General features: G+C 70.1%; 2 protein-coding genes across 15 annotated transcripts in view; both read right to left on the bottom strand.

Annotated features, from left to right (window-relative positions):
- KCNQ2 (potassium voltage-gated channel subfamily Q member 2) overlaps positions 1-1,573 on the bottom strand; it is a 39,494-nt gene extending 37,921 nt beyond the window's left edge. For 4 of the 12 annotated variants that reach the window (XM_051829130.3, XM_051829131.3, XM_089306911.1 and 1 more), the window contains exon 1: positions 1,110-1,565. In XM_051829130.3, coding sequence (XP_051685090.1) covers positions 1,110-1,405 — 296 coding nt within the window. In that variant the 5' untranslated portion in view covers positions 1,406-1,565. Of the gene's footprint in view, positions 1-1,109 lie in introns of all 12 variants that reach the window. The other 8 variants (XM_051829129.3, XM_051829135.3, XM_051829132.3 and 5 more) reach the window with 5 other exon arrangements.
- A 7,172-nt stretch (positions 1,574-8,745) lies between these two features.
- On the bottom strand, positions 8,746-14,451 carry EEF1A2 (eukaryotic translation elongation factor 1 alpha 2). 3 transcript variants are annotated; one of them, XM_070051264.2, is made up of 8 exons: positions 14,286-14,404; positions 13,302-13,458; positions 12,113-12,292; positions 11,491-11,787; positions 10,488-10,638; positions 9,961-10,217; positions 9,475-9,709; positions 8,746-9,207 (listed from the first exon to the last, which is right to left on the bottom strand). In XM_070051264.2, exons 2-8 carry the CDS (start codon positions 13,443-13,445, stop codon positions 9,080-9,082), a joined length of 1,392 nt encoding a protein of 463 aa, XP_069907365.1. In that variant the 5' UTR covers positions 13,446-13,458; positions 14,286-14,404; the 3' UTR covers positions 8,746-9,079. The 3 variants fall into 3 exon arrangements, with proteins under 3 accessions (XP_069907365.1, XP_069907364.1, NP_001075500.1); XM_070051263.2 differs by lacking the exon at positions 14,286-14,404 and adding an exon at positions 13,588-13,673; NM_001082031.1 differs by lacking the exon at positions 14,286-14,404 and adding an exon at positions 14,441-14,451 and having other exon boundaries at positions 8,747-9,207.
- Between the last annotated feature and the right edge of the window lie 1,541 nt (positions 14,452-15,992).

Below are 15,992 nucleotides of genomic sequence, written 5' to 3'. Positions count from 1 at the left end.
CTGGAGACGTGAAACCCAGCCTGGGACGCTGGACAGGAGGCAGGAACTCCGCTTGGCCAGGGAGTGCTCCTGACCAACAGGCGAACCCCCCCAGCCATGGACACTGGGCCCAGAGCAGGCAAACCCTGGGTGGCACTGGCCCAGGACGACCCCGGACAGCCAGGCCATGGGGGTGGGCCCTGTCCCCTTCAGACCCCGGAAGTCACCTCAGGCCACGGCCGCTGGCCACAGTAGGGTCCATCGGGGTCGCCTGTGGGCCAGGCAGGGACGTGGTGGTGGCCACAGATGGCCTCAGGGACAACAGACCCCTCCCAGGACCCCGGCTCTCCCACCCTGCCTGGGGGAGGGGGCCTTGGGCCTCTGCCTGGGGGAGTCTCAGGAGAAGCCCCTCCCTCGCTGCTCAGGAAGGGACCCCAGGTGGCCTGGCACTGCCCTCTGGGGCTCTTCACCCGACCCCCAATCCTCCCTGGTCACACTGCCGGGGCACACGCGTGGGCGCTCGCCCCTCCCCCAGGCCCCCGCCCGAGCCGCTTCCCCAGCGCTGCTCCCCGCTCCCAGCCTAAAATGCCTCTGCCACACAAAATGGCCGGGTCTGCGCCCGCGTCCCCGTGCAGCCGGGATGGGGAGCAGGCGCCCCGGCCTTGGAGGCGGCGGCGCTCGCGCTCGCGCGGGGACCCCAGGAGGCGGCAGCAGCCCAGCACCGGGCCTGGGACTGCGGCGGCCTGGCGGGTCCCGGGCGGGCTGCGCCAGGAGGTGTCCGGCCGCGGAGGGGGCGAACAAGGAGGGCGCAGGCACCCAGGGGGCGGGCCCGTGTCGGGGCCGGGGGCGGGGTTGTGCCGGGGACCCCCTGCTCCCCTACCCTCCGCGAAGACCCGAGCCGGAGGCCCAGAGGACGGCGGGGGAAGGTCACTCGGCCGGGGAGGCCCAGCCTCGGGGGCCCGAGAGCCCGGCCGCGGCCGCGCCGGCCTCCCCGCCCCCTCCCCGGCCACCCTTTGTTCGGCGCGGCGGCCGCGGGGAGGGGAGTCTCGCGAGGAGGGGGCGGGGGCGCGCGCGCCCCGACCGCGCCGGCTGCGGGCTCCGCCACCGCCCGCCCGGGGCCCCGCACTCACACGTAGGCGTGGTAGATGAACGCCCAGCCGCGCGGCCGCTCCAGCACGTTGTACAGGAAATTCTGCAGCTTGCGGTACAGGGCGTTGCGCTTCGGGGGCTTCCCAGCGCCCGCGCCGCCCGCGCGCGGCTTGCTGAGGATGCTGCCTCGCTTGGGCGCCTCGGAGCCGGCGATGAGCAGCGCGCCGTCGCGGCTGGAGTCGGGCGCGCCGGGGTCCAGCCCCACGAAGCCCACCTTGAGCTTCTTGTCTCCGCCCGGGCCGGGGTAGACGCCGCCGTTGCGCGACTTTTGCACCATGGTGCCGGCGGCGCCCGGCGAGCGGGTCAGCGCGGGCGGCGCGCTGGGGGCGGCGCGCGCCCCAGCCCAGGCCCCCGGCCCCGGAGCCGCATGGCCGAGGCGGCGGCGGCGGCGGCGGAGGCAGCGGCGGCGGCTCCGCGCTCCTGCCGGCCCGGGCCGCGCGCGGGGACGCTGCGGCCACCTCGCTCGGCGCGCGCCTCGGCGCCCGGCCCGCGGCTCCGCCCGGCGTCTCGCCCCGCCCCCGTTAACCCCTGCGGCGCCGCGGCCGGGGAAGGAGGGCCGCCCGGCCGGCCCCGGGCCCTGAGACCGGCTCCTCCGCGCCTCCAAGCAGTGGATGCACAGGCGCGGAATTCCAACGTGGTCACCTCTGAGGTGGGCGGGGCGGGCGAGAGGACCGGCCAAGATCGCTGTCCGTCCTTCCCCGCGGACAGTGCCCCACCTAGGCCCGAGGGGTACAGGCCCTTGCCGAGTGCCGTCAAGGCTCAGGAGCGCGCCCTCATGCCCTTGGTTTGGGGGGCCCGGGTCTTAGCGCCGTGGTGTAGGGGAGCCCTGACCTGGAGAAGGGGTTCCAGGGGAAGGGGGAGGGCAGTCAGAGGTGAGGCCAGAACCGGCCCCGGATGTTTCCGGGGAGGAGGAGGGGCAGTCGGTCCGGAAGGCAGTGCCACCGCTAAGGGCAGAGGCGGCAGGTGGGAGCGGGTGTCCTGAGGGAGAGTGGACAGAGGCAGGGTCCTGGGAGATGGCCCCCTGCCCTGTGGCAGGTCTCCCAGACCTGCACGGTGCCTGCCCTCTGCACGCCCTCCCCCCCCCATCCTTCCTAACACACCTGGCCGCCCGCACTCCGCCCCTTCCCAGCCTCCCCGGCAGCACAGGCCCCACCAAGACCTCTGTCCAACAGCTGCCCCACCCTGCAAGGCCACTCGCTGGTGAACGGCATCCACCCTGGCGCCAGGCCAGACCTGGGAGCCAGAGGCTAGGAGGCCCATGCTGGCACCGGGCTAGCTGGTCAGCTACCCAGACGCCGGTGTTCACATGCGCACACGCGTGGCACACGGGACCACCCGGGGGCACACCCTGGTCCTCCCCATCTGCTCTGCCAGCGCCAGGGGCCTGCCCGGCTCCCAGCCTCCTATGCCAGCCCCAGATAAGGGACGAGGCGCCAACCCAGTCCATTGCAGGGGAGGGGTGGACCTCAATGTGCCCTCACCCCCTGCACCAGGCCCCGGGCTCTGTTCATCTAACCGGGGTGACCCTCGCTCAGCCTCGTGCTCGCTCCACAGAAGACCCCAACACGCAGCCCCTCCTCCAATGCTGCGCCGCTTCACCCTGCTGAGGGTGGGGTCGGCTCGCGGACGAAGGAGGAGCTGGGCAGGTGCAGGAGCTCTGAGCTGACGCAGGGTTCAAGGACGTACATGGGGGAAGACACCCGCTCACTTCCTGTCTCCAGAGCAGGGGACACAGCCCTGAGGTCCTGGGAGCCCTCCGCTGCAGCAGGAGCACCAGAGCCGGCACAGCCTGGGATGCGGCCAGGCTTTGCTCCATGCACGGCACGGCAGCCGTGTCCCCTCGGCTCTGGAAACGGGTCTGCACGGCTCTGAAAGCCCCTGCTCCCCTGCTCCGGGTCCTTTCGGCAAGCTGCTCATTAATCATTCATGTTTGAGACTGGCGTCGCACACACCGGTGAAGCCGTCAGGACCGCGTGTCCCCACCCAGCCCTGCGTCCCAGGGGAAGGCGGCCGTGAAAGCACCAGTCAGGGTGCGCTCCACGCAGGCAGCAGGAACTCCACGCATCCACACAGACGGGAAGAGACTGCAGGCTCGAGCCATCTTTGCCAAGACTGCGGCGACAGGATTCCAGAGCGAGAGTGAGCGGGGAGACGCGGGCGGCAGGGCCGGGCTGGGCGCTGTCCCTTCAGCACCTCCGGCCCTGGCTCTCAGCAGGAACCTCCTGGCGTAGGCAGCCCAGGGCACGGGCCCCAAGCCGTGTGGGCTGCTGCCATACAAGGGCCGGCTCCGAGTTCCCACACGTCCCCCCCGCAGGGGGCGCTGAGCAGGGGACGCTGACCTGCTCTGCGCCCGGCTCCCCAGAACCTGTGTCTGCTTCCCCAGGCTCCTGGAGCCCAGCAATGATGGGGCCCCTGGCCGGCGGAGGCTGTGGCTGCTGGGGGGTGGGGGGTCAAGTCAGGCACATCTGGATTTTTGCCTGTGGGGAACCCACACAGGGCAGACCCTCCCCATAACGGTGCAGGTCCAGAGGTGGGCTTAGCACCCCGCCTCTCCCAGAAACAGCCACACTGCTGGGTCAGGCTCTGGTCTCACAGACACAAAGCTCGTGGGAGGGGACGGGACAAGGCAATGGCCTCCATGGGCCCCCCCTGCAGATGTGGAAGGCAGGGGGCGGTGATGAGGCACAGTGGGGAGCAGCCTGACCCCAGCTTGTGGAGCCCCTGCCAGTGCCCGGGTCACACACACGGCACTTGTGTCCAGGAGCAGCAGCCACTGGCACAGGTGGACACCGGGAGGCAGCGCGTCCTGGACCACCGGGCCGGCTCCTCCCAGCAGAGGAGCAGGGAGCACCTTCCGGAATACTGATGGCCCCGCCGGAGCCCAGCCAGGAGAGCAGACTCGGTTGGGGGAGATGAGAAGAGACAGGTTCCCAGTCACTCGACAGTGCCGCTGCCTCAGTCCTGGCATCTGGAGACGGAGGGCCCCGCCCCCAGGGGACGGAGGAAGGGAGGGGGAGACTTCAGAGACACAGCATTGATTTCCTTAAACATCTTACTCTAAAGTCTGTTGACTGCAGTCAATAAAAATTTAATTTGTCGTTTTTTAAAAGGTCCAGAGCTCTCAGCAAGCTTCCCAACCCCGGGAAAACCAGCCAATTGCCCTGCAGGCCAGGATGGCATTCTCGCCGCGCAGCTGGGCTGCAGGCTGGGGGTGCAGCGGGCTGGTGAGGTCCAGGAAGCTCAGGGGCAGCAGCTGCCAGCGCCCTCCCTGCCCAGTGCCGTGCCAGCGGGGCCCCCCGTGTCGGCATCCCTGGCCCACGATTTCACAGGTGACACCCACACACCCCTGCAGACACCTCTGGACAAGGGCAGGAGCTGCGACAGTCATCCCCATTCTGTAGCAAAGAGCCCTAGATGACCAGGCCCTGCCGTGGACCTACCCCAGCCATGCTGCCCTGGCCAAGCCTGTCCTCAATTCAGCCTACATGCCGGGGATGTGGCCCTGCCAGTAGTTCTCGGAGCAGCCGGACCTCACCCTGGCCACCTCCATGTCCCTGCACGGCGAGCACTGGGGCCGCTCTCACCGCCCTGCTCACCAAGTGACTGAAGGGCCGCTTGGACCTACACTTGGATGTGGCTCAGAGCCTCCAGCCAGATGGCCCTCCAGGACTGGCCTGGGCCTGCCAGGGTGGACGCGAGGGATGTGGGCAGTGCGAACTGGCAGAGCCGTCTGCCGCCTGCCCTGCCAGGCCCGTCAGCATCAGCACCCTGGCTGCCCGCCCGCTGCCAGCCTGGGCCTTCTTCAGTGACTTGCCAGGCCAGATGTCCAGCAGGCTCTGGACAGAGCTGTCCAGCCTAGGGCTGACCCCAGGGGCTGTCAGGGTTCTCACCCCTACCACCCTGTCACCAGAACAAGGTCACCAAATGCTCGTTGCCAGTGGTTCAGGAAGGCAGCAGGGCCCAGGACCCCTCCCCTCCCACAGTGTCCCCCATGCCCACCTCCTGACACCCGCGGGCACCTCTGAGCCTGGCACCTGGACACCCAGCTGCCCCAGAGCCTGCTGGGCACGGAATGATGTGTCCCTCCCCCACATGCTGAAACCCAAACCCAAGTGCAGGGGTTGGAGGTAGGGCTTTGTGGGAGGAGCCCTAGGGGCAGAGCTCCCCTTGGGATTAGCACTCTGGGCAGCAGGGGGCAGGAGCGAAGCCAGCTGCAGGCTGGGACTGGCAGCCCCATCTTGAGTCCAGCCTTCTGAACCACGGGTCCCGCCCCCTGCACCATGGGCTCCACCCCTAGAGCTCAGTGTGCCCCTCCCCCCTGCACCACATGCTCCTCCCTCCCTCCTGCACCACATGCTCCTCCCCCCTAGAGCTCAGCATGCCCCTCCCCCTGCACCACGCGCCCCTCCCCCCTAGAGCTCAGCATGCCCCTCCCCCTGCACATGCGCCCCTCCCCCCTAGAGCTCAGCATGCCCCTCCCCCTGCATCACGTGCCCCTCCCCCCAGAGCTCAGCATGCCCCTCCCCCTGCACATGCGCCCCTCCCCCCCCCACCATCTGCTCTTGCACGACTCCAGGACAGAGACAGCTGCCCCAGCAATGCCCACATCCCAGAGACTCAGTCCTGGCTCCAGCCAGAAGCACAGGCAGTCATTTGTGTACATACCCATGTACAAATGCACATGCAGACACTACACGGATAGACATGCATGTATACACATGTGCACAAATGTGCACACACATGCATCCATGCATGCAATGTCTGCGCGCGCACACGCACGTGGGTGCACCGGCACTGCCCACCCACACCCCAGCAGCTGTGCACAGCTCGAGGCCCAGGGCCTGCACTAACACTGTCCCCACAGCGCGCTGATTCCCCAGACCCAGAGGGCAGTCGCACCCCAGGGGGCCTGACCTGCACAGAGCCCAGGCCCAGAAGCCGCTGTGCACAGCCAGGCTGGTCACTGCCAGGACACCCACCCTCCTGGCCGCCCTGGGAGCCTGGGTCATGGGAGGGCACCGGGAGCCCCAGGGGCATGAGGGCGGCAGACGGTGCAGATTCGGCCAGCACAGCAGGGCCTCTCAGGGCCTCATCAGTGTTTCAGAGGCGTCCAAAGTACAGAGCGAAGCTGCCGTCAGGAGTCCTGGCGGATCCTGATTTAATCATTCACCAGCCCTGTGCAGGGCGCAGTGTCCCCGGCCCCGACCCCCACGCCTGACCGCAGGACCCCAGCAGCGGCCAGGCAGGCCCCCTTTTCTGGCCGGGGTGCCCCAGCAGGCGTGGGCAGCACCCATGTCCTGAGGCCCCCAGTTCCTCCGCCCAGCCCCAGGGCGCCGTTGGTGCCGAGTGCCCCAAGCCCAGCCACTGACACGTCCAAGTGACCCACAGGGCTCCCTACGGTGATGTCCAGTGGAAGTCCTGGGTCTGCTGGACTGCAGCCCCTTCCCCAGGTCCTCTCCCCCAGCTGCCTGCAAGGGCAAGGCCCATCCCCCACTGCCCCGCAACTCCCTCCTGCCCCAAGTCCCAGCATCCATTTCAGCTCCTGGTGGACAGCATCAAAGCCTTGGAAGGGTCCTGGTTGCTGCCCACTCACTGCCCAGTCCCTGACCTGTCACTGCCCACTCACTGACCCACCACTTCCTGGTCACTGCCCACTCACTGACCCATCACTTCCTGGTCACTGCCCACTCAATGCCCGGTCACTGCCCACTCACTTCCTGGTCACTGCCCACTCACTTCCTGGTCACTACCCACTCACTGACCCATCACTGCCCGGTCACTGCCCACTCACTTCCTAGTCACTGCCCACTCACTACCTGGTCACTGCCCACTCACTGACCCATCACTGCCCACTCACTGCCCGGTCACTGCCAGCACAGGCTCCCTCCTTCAGCCCTGATGACGAGGCCTGGGGCAGGTGCCCTCGACCCCGTGCAGGACTCAAACCCACACCTTGTCCACCCACCGCCCCCTGAGCTGCGATCCCAAAGCGCGGTCCAGCCACTCGGGCCACCGGCGCCCTGAGAGGCCTCGAAGGCAGCGCAGTCGGCACCGCACCCAGGTCCCCAGAGACGCAGATGGCCGACCTTGCCAATGCTGCTCCCTGGATCTGTCACCCCTTCCCCCACGGTCCCCTCACGGCTCCAACCAAGGGCAGGAGACCCCCCAAGCACCCCCAGCCCCTCCCCTCCCAGCACGGGCACCCCAGGAACTCCCCAGAGCCCAGGACAAGCCCTTGCCAAAGTCTCCCCAGAGCTGGCCGTGGGTGGACCCAGGGCACCCCTGCCTGGTAGACCCTGAGGGGTCGCCACATGTGCTGCCCCCAGACAGTGGCCGCTGGCCGCTCCGCCTCCCAAGACCCCCCCCCCCGACCCAGGCACAGGGACACAGCAAGGCCCCCTCCACTCACTGAGACCCTCCCCAGAGTCGCCCACTACAGTGGTGACCCCTGCTGGCGAGCCTGGGTCCTGGCAACCCAGGGGTCCCTGCGGCTGTCCACCGCACCCCCCACCCCAGCAGCGTGGGTGACCAGGGACCAGAGGGGCGAGCGGCGTGGGTAACCAGGGGCCAGAGAGGCCAGCATTTGCAGCCAGGTCCGAGGCAGGGGAAGGGCGGGGGCGACTGTCACTCTCCTCTCTCAAGTTGGCTAGAGTTCTTGAGCTCGGCCCTAACCAACCAGGTGACCCCAGGGGGCAGCTGGGCTGCGAGGTCCCACAGGTGCCTTCTGTCGGTTGGGGGCCCAGGGAGGGGCGGGGGACCAGGGCTCAGCATGGACGCCTGGTGCCCAGGTGGACTTCAGATAAAGGAGAATGAGAACCCGTCCCGAACGCTCTGCACTGAACACCGCGGTGTCTGCTGCCCAGGGCTGACCAGTCTGTGCTCATCTGCCGACTCAGCTGCCCTCCCAGGGCGCCGTGGGCCACCACCACTACCCCCCACCCCGGGGGGAACGGAGCCCCCAGACCACACTGCTCCTCCTCCACCCCAGTTTCCAGGGGCCCACCACCACATGGGGGCGGGCAAGGACACAGAAGCCCCCAAGGATGTCCAGGACTGTGACCCCACCCACCCCAGAACTGCCTGTCACTCAGGATGCACCACCCCTGGGGCGGGGGCACCCCTGGACCGTGACTGTGGCAAGAAAGGGGGTGCAAACGCCATCGGGGTGAGGGTCGTGCGGATCCCTGGAGCAGAGGGAGAGCTGGCCCGCAGTGTGCAGACGGGAGGGGAGGGGCGGAGTCTTTCCTAGAGGGGAGGGGACACGGCCCAGCCGCCCCCGGCTCTGGGCCCGGTGTCGCGGACCCCAGCGGCTGACCCGCGGACGGGGAGGGAGCCACACCGCCGTCCTCACGCAAGCACCTGCCGCTGACCAAGGTCCTGGCGAGCCTGGCCTCCCAAGAACCTGGGCCACCGCTTGGGGGCTTCCAGACCAGGGCACCTGCTGGCGGGGGCCTCAGGCCGACCCCCCAGCCCTGAGCCCCTACTCTGCGGGCCGAGGCGCTGGCTCCGCGTCCTGGGTTCCCCGAGGAGGCCCCCCAGCCCCTCACGGCCTCCGCGGGAGGACACTTCACTGACACCTGCCCCGGCGCCCTCCCCCCAGCAGCAGGCGCACACGGCTCGGGGGCTCGGTTTATTGGAAACACGGGCACGGGGCGGGGGCGCGGGCGCGAAGCCGGGGCGGCGGCGCTTTCCGCTTGAAGAACTTCCACTGGACCTTGATGGCGAGCATCCAGTCGCTGACCGACAGCCGCCGACAAGCGGAGGTGCAGACGTGCGCCTGGCGGGGGCGCGCGGCGCCGGGGCCGCGCCGGGGCAGGGCCGGGGTCTGGGGGCGGGGCGGGGCGCGCGGCCGGGGCGGGGCCGGGGGGCGGGGCGCGGCGCGCGGCCGCGGCGGGGGCGGGGGCGGGGGCGCGGCGCCGCCGGCGGGGGCCGCGCCGCGGGCGCCCGCGCTTCACTTGCCGGCCTTCTGCGCCTTCTGCGCCGACTTGGTGACCTTGCCGGCGCCGCCGCTCTTCTTCTCCACGTTCTTGATGACGCCCACGGCCACCGTCTGCCGCATGTCGCGCACGGCGAAGCGGCCTGAGGAGGACGCTTGTCACGGGCCAGCGGCGGCGAGGCAGCGCGCAAGCGCACTGGGCGCCCGGGGCCCCGCCCCGCCCGCCGGCCCCGCCCTCCTGCAGGCCCCGCCCCGCCCGCTGGCCCCGCCCCTCCTGCAGACCTCGCTCGCAGGCCCCGCCCCGCCCCGGCGAGCACGTGCGCCGCGCCCCAGGCCACTGGCTGGACACGCCTGGCCGCACGCGTGGCGAAGGGCTCGCCCGGTTCCGACCGGAGCCCAGCGGCGCTCACCGAGGGGCGGGTACTGGGAGAAGCTCTCCACACACATGGGCTTCCCGGGCACCATCTCCACGATGGCCGCGTCCCCGGACTTGAGGGACTTGGGGTTGTCCTCCAGCTTCTTGCCCGAGCGCCGGTCGATCTTCTCCTTGAGCTCGGCGAACTTGCAGGCGATGTGGGCCGTGTGGCAGTCGATGACCGGCGAGTAGCCGGCGCTGATCTGGCCGGGGTGGTTCAGGATGATGACCTGCGGGCGGAGCGGCCGGCGGCGGTCAGGCTGCAGCCCCGAGTGCCCGCCACGGAGGAAGCTCGGGCTGCGGGGGACCCACGCAGGGCCCTCCTCGGGGGTCAGCAAAGCGCGGGGGACCGCGGGGGACCGCGCCCCTGCCCCGGGCCCCGGCAGAACTGGGGCGGACACACAAGGCCCGGCCTCGGTCCCGCGCTGCACGCCCCACGGGGAGCTGCGAGTGGATGAACGCCCCCCCCCCGGCCGCCCACCTGGGAGGTGAACTGCGCGGCCTCCTGCGGCGGGTCGGACTTGCTGTCCCCACACACGTTGCCCCGCCGGATGTCCTTCACGGACACGTTCTTGACGTTGAAGCCCACGTTGTCCCCGGGCAGCGCCTCGCTCAGCGCCTCATGGTGCATCTCCACCGACTTCACCTCCGTGGTGATGTTCACGGGGGCAAAGGTCACCACCATGCCGGGCCGCAGGATGCCGGTCTCCACGCGGCCCACGGGCACCGTGCCGATGCCTGCGCCAGGAAGAGGAGGCTCCAGGCAGCCGCCGTGCGCGGGAGGGGCTGTCGCCCTGCAGGGACCACTCCCCTCTCGGAGGACCCCTGCCTGGGGCTCTGCTGACCCCCTCTCCCACAGAGCAGCTGTGTGCCTGCGGGGCAGGCGCTGGGGCCTCCCAGGGCGGCGGGAGCATGAGACCCCCCCCCACCCGCACACGGAGCCGCCTGTGCGCCCGGCCACAGCCGCCAGCTGGGAGTTGGGGGCGGGGCTCGGCCAGGCTCGCTCACCGCCAATCTTGTACACGTCCTGCAGGGGCAGGCGCAGCGGCTTGTCTGTGGGGCGCGTGGGGGGCAGGATGGTGTCCAGCGCCTCGAGCAGGGACACGCCGCTGGCATTGCCTTCCTTCCGCTCCACTTTCCAGCCCTTGAACCACGGCATCTGGCCAGGAGGAAGCGTGAGAGAGAGCCCTGAAGCATGAGAGAGGGCCCTGCCCCCCACCTCCAGGAATCAGGGTGGCCGGGGGAGGGGCTGGCAGGTGCAAAGCCCTCCCCTCCACCCCCAGCCCAGCCAGCTCCTCCCACCTCCGGTCCTGGCCGTCAGGTCCTGGGCAGGACAAATGACCAGAGTGGGAGGGGCAGAGTCAGGCCGGCGATGAACCCACCCAGCCGCAGCCACACCCACAGCTCCCAGCCGCTGACCCCTGCCTCCCGTGGCACTGTCCACCCCACTCCCCACTGTCCTTTGCCTCCACAGCCGAATCAGACCCCAGGGCCAGCAGAAAGCTCTGCGCAGGTGAGTGGGGCGGCCCTGAGGGCTGGGGCCTCCAGCGATGGGGTGGAGTCTGCCCCGCTCTGTCCCCAGTCCTGGGGCTCTGGGCTCCACGCCGCTCCCAGGGCCCCGGTGCACACTCTCCACCTGCAGTGGGCAGCTGCAGGGCTGGCCAGAGCAAAGGGGCTATCCATCTGGGCCTGGGGCCCCCCGGGGCTTGAGCGAGCCTAGAAACAGGTCTCTGGTCCAAAACCATCACCTCGGGCCAAGTCAGAGCCCAGCTGACTGGCGGAGAGCCAGTCCTCAGCCCTGCGGGCCTGCTGCTGCTTCCCAGACCCAACCCTAACCCTGTTGCCCCTACCCAGACTCCAGGAGCAGGACACTGGCCTGGGGAGACCACGAGAACCCCCCCAAGGGCACCTGGAGGCCAAGCAGGTGAGCCTGAGCCCAGCGGCCACGGCCCCCAGCCAGAGAAGGGGCCCCCGAGGAGGACGGACCCCGCCAGCGCCCGGCAGCACTCACGTTGGGGGAGGGCTCCAGCATGTTGTCCCCGTGCCAGCCCGAGATGGGCACGAAGGGCACGGTGGCCGGGTTGTAGCCGATCTTCTTGATGTAGGCGCTGACCTCCTTGACGATCTCGTCGTAGCGCTTCTCGCTGTAGGCCGGCTCTGTGGAGTCCATCTTGTTGACGCCCACGATGAGCTGCTTCACGCCCAGCGTGTAGGCCAGCAGCGCGTGCTCCCGCGTCTGCCCGTTCTTGGAGATGCCGGCCTCAAACTCGCCCACGCCCGCGGCCACGATGAGCACCGCGCAGTCCGCCTGGGGCAGGCCCGGCACCGTGAACCCCAGCCCGCGGGAGCGGAGCGGGGGTGGGCAGTCGCTGGCCCCCAGCCCTGGGGCCCCGTCCCACCATCAGCGCCTGTGGCCCTGTCCCTCGCTGCAGGGCCGAGTGTGTGGCCTCCTGGGTGCTGCCCGGCTCTCTGCCTGCCTGGGCCCACTGCTGTCACCCACACCTTGCTGTTCCTGTCCTGGCCTCCACAGCTGTTGGGGGGTCATCCTGTGTCCCCACCTGTTCCCCCGCAGCTGGCTGGGGCCGAGAGGGGGAGCAGGGGAGGTGCCCCCTCCACGCCCCCGCCCTGCCCACCTGGGACGTGCCCGTGATCATGTTCTTGATGAAGTCGCGGTGGCCGGGCGCGTCGATGATGGTGATGTAGTACTTGGTGGTCTCGAACTTCCAGAGGGAGATGTCGATGGTGATGCCGCGCTCCCGCTCGGCCTTCAGCTTGTCCAGCACCCAGGCGTACTTGAAGGAGCCTTTCCCCATCTGCAGGCAGGACCCAGGGCCCAGCGGTCACACCCAGCCCAGGGTGGAGCCTGCGCAGTGCCCGGGCTGCCCTGGGCTGGGGAGCAGCCCCTGAGAGCAGGGGTCCCCAGTCCTCCCTGCAGCAGTTCACATGTCCACCAGCAGGTGGCGTGAGGGCCCGGGAGCTGTCTTCCCCGAAGGAGGCCGTCAGGATGAATCCACTCCCAGGGTGGGGGGCCCCTCATCTGAGGTCGGTGACACCCTCAGACTCTGGGTCACCCAGAGGCACCGCACTGGGTGTCGGCTGCCAAATCAATAGCCCCTCTGTTATTTATAAACAGAAAAAAATCTTGGGAAATTTCCAGCTCTTTCCACTGCCTGTGAGGCTCCGCCTCCTCTTCTCGCCTCCCCGGGGAGCTGGGCCGGGCGCAGCTGGCAAGCACCTGGGAGACCCCCACAGCCTAGGCCAGGGCTGCAGCTTGAGGTGCAGGTGCTGTCCAGCCGGGCCGGGCTCGGGCAGGAGGGCTGCCCACCCAGGGCTGAGCCGGCACCGGCTGCGGCTCAGAGCACCCCTTCCCCCCCTCCCAGGGGCCCAGCCCAGGCTCTGCCGCACGCACACAGTGTCTCCCAGAGCTGGGGGTGGGGGCCGGGGCCACGGCCCACCCACGGGTCTCAGCCAGGAAAGAGGCAAGGTCAGCTGAGGGCCGTCCTCCTGGACACGCGGCCCTAGCAGGTCAGTAGGAGAGAGCGGCGCTGGGCCGCCTGCCCGTCGTCCCGCTATTAATAGCAGCTGCGCCTGGCCAGGCCCCGGGACAAGTGAGGGCAGTGCCACCTCCAGCCCCAGCCTCTGCCCTGGGGGCAAGGAGAGGGCTCCGGAACCCTCTGTGGACCCCTGCAGGGCAGGCCCGCCCCTCCCCAACAGGGACCTGGCAGCTGAGGCCGCCCTGCCCCCTCCCTGGGTCCTCAGGGGGCGCTGCCTCAGCCCCACGCGGGGGCGGGCCTCTGGGGGGCAGCTGGGGCCCAGGCTCACCTCGGCCGCCTCCTTTTCAAACTTCTCGATGGTCCTCTTGTCGATGCCCCCGCACTTGTAGATGAGGTGGCCGGTGGTGGTGGACTTGCCCGAGTCCACATGGCCGATGACCACGATGTTGATGTGCGTCTTCTCCTTGCCCATTCTGCCGGGGGCTCTGCCGGGGAGGGGGTGGCTCAGGGAGGAGCCCCCAGCCCCCACCTGGGCCTGCCCCAGCTGAGCCCCCGCCCCCGCCCCTGCCTCCGTCTGCTGCAGCCCCCGCCCCTGCTCCTTGCAAAGCCCCCACCTGGAAGACAAGGGGCACCGTGCCGGGGAGCCCAGGACCAGTGCAGCCGGGTGATGAGTCACCCTGCCGGCCCCCCAGCCGCCGCAGGGCCAGGGACAAGCGCCCCGCCCCCACCTGCTGGAGAGGCGGTCAGTGCGCCATCTTCCGCTGTCCCTGCCCGCGGGCTGGCAGGGGGGACGCAGGCCCCATGTGGTGCCTGGCTAGGGACTCCCCCAGACATCAGACAGCCCCCAGGGGACAGACAGCAGGGCCGGAGGGGGTCCCTGCTCCAGCTGGGGGGGAGGCTCCCGCCAGCCAGCTCAGCGGCCGGGCACCCTGTGCTCCCCTCTTCCCTCTGGTCCAGAATCTGGGGTTCAGCGCCTGCCCATCCTGGAGGTCAAGGAGAATCCCTCCACACCACTGCTGACCCCAGAGGCCAGGAGACTGGGGGAGGGGAAGACAGAGGCTGCGGCACCCTGGGGGTGGGAACACCGGCCAGGGACCTGGAAAAGCTCCCTTCTTGTCCTCCCCAGACTGCCCCGCACCGGCACAGGCCAGACCGCCCCCACCCCCGACAGCTCGCTGCGACCCTCCCCAAACCCGCAGGGCCCGGGCGGCCCAAGGTCACGGCGGCTGGGCGGCGTAGCCCCCCGGAGCCGCCGCCTTGCACACCAGAGCGCCTCGGTCCCCTCCCCACCCGCCTGCCCGCAGGGACCGACCCCGGCACGGGGGTCGGCCACAGCCCCGGCCGAGCGGCGGGGCGTCGCCAGGCGCACAGAGCGGCTCCGCTCTGCGCCCCGGGCCGGTCTCCGGGGAGAGGTCCCTCGGCGAAAAGCCGGGCCTGGGGCGGGCCCCGGAGGCCGAACGTCCTTACCCGGAGCCGAGGTCTCAGCCAGAGGGACTGGCGGCGCCGGCGCCGGCGGTTTTATGTCTCCGGGAGGGGTCCACCTATTGACGGTGCGGGCGCAATGCACCGCGCCCTGCAGTACGGCAATGCGGCGCGCGCGGGCGGGCGCAGCCGGGGCGAGCCCAGGGGCGCGCGGGAGCGGGCGCGCGGGAGGCGGGGGGAGGGAGCGAGCACCAGCGATGGAGGGAGAGCGCGGGATGCGGCGAGGCGGCGGGGGATGGGTACCGGGACATAGACAGAGACCCTGGCTGACACCGCGGCGGGGCGGGGGAGGGGGGGTCGCGGCCTCTGGGCAGATGGAGGCCCGGATGAGCGGGCACAGCAGGGCAGGAGTCTGCAGGTGAGGAGGGACGGGCAGGCGAGCAGGCCTGAAGCAAGCCCAAGTCCTGGTCTGTGTCCCAGTGGGGCGGGGGGGGGGGGGGGGGGCGCTCCAGGTCTGGCCTCATGAGCCTGTGCAGCCCCTCTGGGTGGGACCCTGCCCACAGCAGGCCCGTGAGGCCCCGGGGGGAGCCTCTGTCCCCTGCTCCCGGCCGCTCCCAGCACCCACTCACATCGGTGACAGGTGTGGGGCAGAGTGGGCTTTGGGGAAACAGCCACAGCCCGGGGTCCTAAGGGAGCCAGCCCCCAGCCCACGGCCTCCCCTGGCTGAGCCAAGCCCTTGCTTGCTGATTTCAGAGGGCCTCCTGCTGGGAGGGAGAGTCCCTAAGGTTGGACAGCTCCCGGGGCTCCAGGCGGGGGGCAGGCAGCGTGGATGTGGTGCGAGTCACGGTGGGGGCCTCTCGCAGCCCCTGCCCTCATCACGTCCCCAGGCTTTGCTCCCCTGCTGTCCGCCCCCCCCCCCCCCCCGGCTCAGGCCTTGGTCTGCAGGGTCTGGGGGGAGGAGAGGTGGATGCCAACAGCCCTCTGCCTGTTCCCGTGGCCGGCGGGGTCCCCTGGGACTGGCCAGGGGCAGCACCAGGTGGGGGCCCCTGCACCTGCTACTGGGGTGATGCCCGTGGCTGGCCGCGGGGAGGACAGTCGGGTGGGGCCCCCGGACAGTGGCAGGCCCTCCTGGGGGCTGCCCCTGTGTTTGCAGACCGCAAGTCCAGGGACCCCTGACCCCATGGCCAGGGATGCAGAGGAGGAGAGGCAGGGAGGGCCTCGGGGATGACCCAGCACTTCCGGGCGCTGCTGATGCGGTCAAACAGGAGCCAGGACTTAAAAATAAAAGCCTGGCTAGAAAACACCAGCCCCTCCTCCCCAGCTGGTCTCTATATTTAATGCCTCCCCGCCTGTGTGGGGGCGGGGCCAGCATGCAGAGGCCAGCTTGCTGCGGGCGCTGCGATTGGCTAAGGCTGGGGGCTCAGATGTGAGGTCCCCGCCTCCCCTCAGGGGGCAGCCCACAGCCTGGAGCTTGAGCAAGCCGAGCTGCCGCCCTCCACGGTGTGTCTCCGCTCTGGGATTCACAGAGCATGGTCTGGGTCGGGTAATCACCCTGCACGATGACCCAGCAACAGTACCAGGTAGCTGCTGGTACTGG

The sequence above is a fragment of the Oryctolagus cuniculus genome, chromosome 11, assembly GCF_051225735.1.
Source record: "Oryctolagus cuniculus isolate XC-2025 breed Fujian yellow rabbit chromosome 11, ASM5122573v1, whole genome shotgun sequence".
In the NCBI taxonomy this organism is placed as follows: Eukaryota; Metazoa; Chordata; class Mammalia; order Lagomorpha; family Leporidae; genus Oryctolagus; species Oryctolagus cuniculus.
The sequence above is the reverse complement of the archived record's forward strand: the minus strand, read 5'-3'. Positions and strand labels throughout refer to the sequence as shown.